This window comes from Rhinatrema bivittatum, chromosome 4 (assembly GCF_901001135.1).
Source record: "Rhinatrema bivittatum chromosome 4, aRhiBiv1.1, whole genome shotgun sequence".
Taxonomy (NCBI): Eukaryota; Metazoa; Chordata; class Amphibia; order Gymnophiona; family Rhinatrematidae; genus Rhinatrema; species Rhinatrema bivittatum.
In genome coordinates, this window is record NC_042618.1 from 102,899,686 (window position 1) to 102,906,353 (window position 6,668).

The 6,668-nt window shown below is 47.7% G+C and overlaps 1 protein-coding gene across 1 annotated transcript in view; it reads left to right on the top strand.

Moving 5' to 3' along the window:
• KNL1 (kinetochore scaffold 1) overlaps positions 1-1,201 on the top strand; it is a 629,191-nt gene extending 627,990 nt beyond the window's left edge. The window contains 1 exon segment of the mRNA XM_029598563.1: positions 70-1,201. Within this exon segment, the coding sequence (XP_029454423.1) occupies positions 70-214 (145 nt within the window). The 3' untranslated portion in view covers positions 215-1,201.
• Positions 1,202-6,668: the final 5,467 nt, after the last annotated feature.

The window sequence follows — 6,668 nt, forward strand, 5'->3', positions numbered from 1 at the left end:
ACAGATTATGCTAAATTTCTGGCTATTTGTTTCTCAACTAAAGTGATGTTTTCTTTTAACTTTCTCCAGCCAAGATGAAATCTGTTCAGTTCTGTCTGATGTTCCTCTGGGCACCAATTACCTGAGGAGAGCAGTCAAGAGGATCCACCAGAGCCTTCTCCAAGAAACTGTCACTGCTTCATTAAATCCCTTGTCCACACAGGCAGGGAATTGAAGGAATCATTTAGGACACTTCTCCTTTTTTGTTTAAATTATTCCAGCTTTTCCAAGTATAAATCTTTCAGTGGTGTTGGTCCTTGTACTTCCTGTCCTGTAGGGCAGTATATTGTAGAAGAAGCTGGTGCCATTATCTCTTTAATAATACTAAAACCTAAGCAAGTTAATGGGTGAAATGATCAACTCTGGGTTCTACTTCATTTTGTAGAGGACAGACCAGAAAGACATCATCATGCCTATGAGTGGTACATGAATAGCAATTAGTGAGGAATTTCACAAAATTTCCCATTTTGAAGTTATTACTCTCCTGTCACTTATTTTCTTTTTACCATCTTAAACAGATCCTAGTAAGAATAACAGCACAGGGGCCTAACTGAGTAAGTTACTGGTTCCTGACTTTAAGCACTATAATTTACCCTTGCTTTTCACTAGTTTAATACAATTTTAAACAGAATCCAGTCAGACAGAAATATCTTGAATTTCAAAGGTCTGTTTTCTGACACCTTGGACACACTTGTGCTGCAAAAAAAGAATACATTGCTTTTCTCAGTTTCTCTTGATTAGGAAATACCTGGTATAGAGGTTATCTAATAGTTTGACTCATTTCTGCACTGGTGGTATTTATGTTATGCAAAATGCCAAAGAGAAAACATGTAAATAGAGCTCTCGCTACTAGAACATCAACTCAAGAAAGCTCTAGGTCAGCAAGGAGAAGGACAAGTTACTGTACTTAAGTTTCCTAGCCCATGTATCCTGGAGGCAGAAAGCCATCAGATTGTAATTATTTAAACTGCTTGTGTGCATGGTTGTTAAAACATTTTTGTCAGCTTTCAGTGTTATCAGGTTAGTAGGCATGACGTGTAAATCAATAAATAGTTAGGTTAATGTACTTTCTGTTCTGCCAATCTTGGAGCCATCTTATTTTGATGCACCTCTGCCTCTGAGCAGATGTTTCTCTTGCTTAAAATAAAGTTGTAGTCCTGTATACTTAAGTTGAATTTTTTTTATTCCTAAAATAGCTCCCCATAATGTCCTTTATCCTTCCATTAGCAGGAGTTGCATACTAATAGATCTCATTTGTCATTTATTGTCTTGCTGTCTCACACATACACTCAAAAACTGCATGAAACAATTCAATCTTGTTCCCTGTAAGGCAACTTGTGACATTGTTTGAACATAGCTGCTTCCAGGGATTCAGGAGAATCCATTTACTCTAGCCAGGGTAATAAATTACCATAAAGGTACACCCCTTGCCCCAGAGATCTTAAAACTGTGCCTGAGGCAAGAAGAGAGAAAATGACTTGTCCAAGATTATAATGCATATCAGAGAGAAACTAGGAATGTGTGACCTTTGAACTGATTTCCATTCTATTACTGTAACAATTCTGTTCAGTTTTAATTTCTGAAAAAGATTTTTGTTTCAACTTTTGAAAAGCTCTCCTACGTAACCATTTCCCGAATTTTAAATCTAAGTAATGACTGTCTTTCATTAAGCGTTTGAATTAATAGGACTATTTGCAGTGTGTACATAGAGGGTGCACCTTTCTTTTAAAGAATAATCTGCCTTCACCCATCCTTTGGGCTCACATGTGCCTCTGTTAGTCTAACAGGCACAAGTGAGCCCAAAGGATGGGTGAAGAGGCAGTTTATTCTTTTGATATACATTACATTAATAGTATTTCCATAATTTGGCCATGTCTGTTTTGAATTGTTAGTTCTGAATTAAAAGAAAATGTTTTTAATAAGTTATAGAACACTTTGATGTCATGACTCAGCATTTTCCCTTAAGTGTAGCAACTGTTTTATAGAAGAAATAATGACACAGTATTGTTTTCTGAATGCATCGGTTTTCATATGAAACGCTCACATTTAAAGAAGCAATATAGGCTTTGGACACAGGCCACTTTACTTTATTCTGAAACATGAATCATGTTTGTCCTTAATTATATATACAAGTTTACAGTGTACGTTTTGTAACCCCTCTGCATCCTGTAAGAATAACCACTGAACATCTTTTAATTTTTTACTACACGTTATCTCTAAGTGCATAATTGAATCTTGAGCTGTATTAATGATTTTGTAAAAATAATTAATGGCTACCCTTTTTCTATTGATCAGACACAAAATAAAACATGTTTTAAAAAAAAAATGTAAAGAATTAAAGCCTACTTGATTTGAAGTGTTTTGCTGTAACATAAAGCTTAATAGCAACCTATATTTCCTGGCGTGTAGCCAGATGGACTCAGAACGAATGGGATAGTATCCGCGTGCTAGCAGTTGGAGACGGATCTGACGTCAGCACGGGGTATATATATCCCCACAGGAAGCGTAGCAACTTAGTAATTTCCGTCTCCAAAGCAGTTTGGAGAGCCTGCACGCTAGCTGAGCGTGTTTTCCAAATCTACTTTTCTTTTCTTTTTCTACTTACTGAAACTTCTATAGCATCGAGCCCCGCGCTCCTGCGGTGATACCCAGGGGGTCCCTCCCCCAGTTGAGCTTCCCGGGGTGATTTCCGTGGTCCCCCGGAGGTGTAAGTCCTCGGTCCGGCCAAATCGCGGCAGGGACATAGCCCCCGGGCGAGGTTCGGGTGAGACTTCGAAGCGCCTCGGTCCCGGCGTGGACGAGGCAGCGGGTGCATTTCCTCAAACGCGGCGGTGGAGGTACTTGCCCTCTCCCCCCACAGCCGGAGACCGCCCGGGTTCCAGCCGGGAAGCGCCGAGGATCAGGTAAGGCGTACATTTCTTGTTTCTGGTCTCCGAGGAGCAGAGGATCGGCGGCGTGGCACGCCGTGGAGGATGCCATTTTGGGGCCTTGTTCAGGTATTGAGCGCCCATAATAGGCGCAGCTCTGTTCCTCCTTGTGCGTATATTGCCTTATTGTTGTGTGCAGATGCCACTGAACGTGTATTGCTCAACCGCCTGTTGCTGAGAGCATATTGAATGCCACTGAGTGTGTATTGCTAACCGCATATTGCTGAGAGCCTATTGAATGCCATTAAGCGTGTATTGCTAACCGCATATTGCTGAGAGCCTATTGAATGCCATTAAGCGTGTATTGCTAACCGCATGTTGCTGAGAGCCTGTTGAATGCTATTGAGCGTGTATTCCTGACTGCTTAGTGCTGAGAGCCTATTGTATGCCATAGAGCGTATATTCCTGACCGCTTATTGCTGAGAGCCTATTGTATGCCATAGAGCGTGTATTCCTGACCGCTTATTGCTGAGAGCCTATTGAAAGCCATAGAGCGTGTATTACTGACCGCTTATTGCTGAGAGCCTATTGAAAGCCATAGAGCGTGTATTACTGACCGCTTATTGCTGAGAGCCTGTTGAAAGCCATTGAGCGTGTATTCCTAACTGCATATTGCTGAGCTTGGCCGCCTATTGCTGAGCACATATTATTATTATTGTGCGCCTGTGGTATTAAGCGCATATTGCTGCCGCATATTATTCTTATTGTGCGCCTATTGTATTCAGCGCATATTGCTGCCGCATATTATTCTTATTGAGCGCCTGTTGTATTCAGCGCCTATTGCTGCCGCATATTGTTATTATTGAGCGCCTGTTGTATTGAGCACATATTGCTGCCGCATATTCTTCTTATTGAGCGCCTGTTGTATTGAGCGCATATTGCTGCCGCATATTGTTATCATTGAGCGCCTGCTGTATTGAGCGCATATTGCTGCCGCATATTATTATTTTTGCGCGCCTGTTGTATTAAACATTCAGCGCATATTTTTCAATGGATCAGAATGCAGCAGCGTCTTCAGCAGCGGCGCCGCCTGCCTCAGCCATTAAAGCCCTTGGCCTCTGCTCTGCATGCCAGCTTAGAGCCACGCGCAGTGAAGAGCCAGACTCCCTATGTGCCCAATGTGAGGAGGCCGTGGGACCCTCGGGCCAGGACCGGTCTCTGCCACGATTTGTTGACAGTTCCCCAGGGGCTACCCCGGATTTAGGGGGCAGTCTCGACCAATCGGGAATCCCGGGGGATCTTGTACCCCGGAGATTAGAGGCTGCTTCAATTTCCTGGGTGGATCTCTTTAAGGGGATTCATGCTTTTGTACAGATGCAAACGGCTTCCCGTCCAGGCCCTGCGGTTCCTGCTGTTCCTGTTGTTCCTGCGGTGGCTGCGACTGCGGCGGCTGCTGCGGCTGCTGCTGCGGTAGCGGCTCCTGCGGATCCTGTTCCTGGACCCTCACGCCCTTATCGTGAGCGGGACCTCCCGCCGCTGGACAATCCGGATCAATCAGACCAGGAGGTCTCACCGGACGAGTTCGAACTCCCGGACGAGGGTGAACTTCCCCCAGGGATTGAGCCATATAGAACCATGAGGCGGTTCTTCCCTAAGGAGGATCTCTCCGACCTGGTGTCTCAGTGTCTGACGGAGTTGGATATTACAGGTCCCAGCGCTTCGGTACCCTCTGCGCAGAACCCCCTGTTAGAAGGTCTTCTTCCTACAGCCCACCATTTTCCATTCTTGCAAGCGGCACAACAACTGATAGATTTAGAATGGGCGGCACCAGCGGCTTCCTTCAAAGGGGGCCTGGCCCTGACGGGCATGTACCCATTGGCACCGGCTATCCAGGACCTGCTGGCGTGCCCTCAGGTGGACGCCTTGATTAGCGCTGTGGTCAAGCGCACTACCATTCCAGTTGAAGGGGGGACGGCCCTCAAGGAGCCTCATGACCGGCGAATGGACGCCATTCTGAAACAGACCTTTGAGGTGGCAGCTCTATCTTTGCGGATCGCGACCTGCTGCACTGTGGTGACGCGCGCCTGTTTGTCACAGGTTAGGAACAACGCTCCAGCAGCAGACATGGAGTCAGCTCTTTCGTTCCTCACGGATGCTGGATCCGGAGATGGTCAGCTGATGCGCCTTCAAAGACACGCTCCGCCAGATTGCCCTTTAGGGGCTCTTTCCTATTTGGCAGCGACCTTGATAAACTGGCCAGTACATGGGGTGCCTCTCCAGTGCCCAGACTGCCGGAAGATCGGTTCAGAAGGGGCCAGCACGCCTTTCCAAGGCCCTCCAGGGGCAGGAGTTCCCAGCGCTTTGATCCTTACAGGGGTCGCTACCAGGCACCACGTCCTCAGGCCAGGAATCAGTCCTTTCGTACCAAGCAGCGCAAGAGGGGAGCAGGCCCGGGCTCGGGTCCCGGCCGCGCCTCCCAATGAGAATCCGCCGATTCATCTGGGGGACAGAGCCATAGGGGGCAGGTTAACCCTCTTCTACCCCAGATGGGTCGAGATCACGTTGGACCAGTGGGTCCTCGCCATTATCCGGGAGGGATATTATCTGGACTTTCATCATCTCCCTCCGGATAAGTTTGTGGAATCTTCATGTCCCATACACAAGAAGGCAGCATTGGAAGCTACCCTGGCGAGGCTCCTGTCCTTGAAAGCCATCATCCCAGTACCTGCCTGGGAAGTGAATTCTGGACACTATTCCATTTATTTCATGGTACCCAAGAAAGGGGGTACCTTTCGGCCTGTCCTGGACCTCAAGTCAGTCAATCGATACGGGTACCGAGGTTTCGCATGGAAACTCTGCGCTCCGTCAAGGCCGCAGTACAGCCAGGAGAATTCCTCACGGCATTAGACCTGTCAGAGGCATACCTGCATATCCCGATCCATCCGGATCATCAGCGCTACCTACGCTTCAAGGTTCTAGGCCGCCAATTCCAGTTCCGGGCTCTGCCCGTCGGGTTGGCCACGTCACCACGTACATTCACCAAGGTGGTAGCAGCGGCACTCAGGCGGGAAGGGATTCTGGTCCATCCCTACCTAGACGACTGGCTGATCAGGGCGAAATCTCGAGAGGAGAGCCTTCGGACAACCGACAGAGTGATCGCCCTTCTGGAAAGCTTGGGCTGGGTAATCAACCTCAGCAAGAGCTGCCTACAGCCTTCCCAGTCACTGGAATACCTGGGAGTACAGTTCGACACCCGGGCAGACAATGTCAGTCTCACTACCAAGACAAAGTTGAAACTTCAGCAGCGTATCCAGTATTTGATGGGAGCCAGTCGGCCCATAGCCTGGGATTATCTGCAGGTTCTTGGTCTCATGACATCCACCTTGGAAGTGGTGCCTTGGGCGAGGGCCCATATAAGACCTCTACAACACTCCCTGCTCTCTCGCTGGAGCCCCCGTCTACGGAACTATTCCACGCACCTTCCTCTGCCAGCCAGAGTGCGGACCCAGTTGCAGTGGTGGTTGCAGTCCAACCACATGAGCAGGGGGTCGAAGATGTCATCTCCCACGTGGACTTTGCTCACCACAGATGCCAGCTTGAGCAACAGGGGAACACACTGCGAAGAACTCACCGCACAAGGGCGATGGAACAGAGTAGAGGCAGCGTGGAACATCAACCGTCTAGAGGCCCGGGCAGTCCGATTGGCATGCCTTCGATTTGCTCACAGACTGAAGAACAGAGCAGTCGGAGTGATGTCCTACA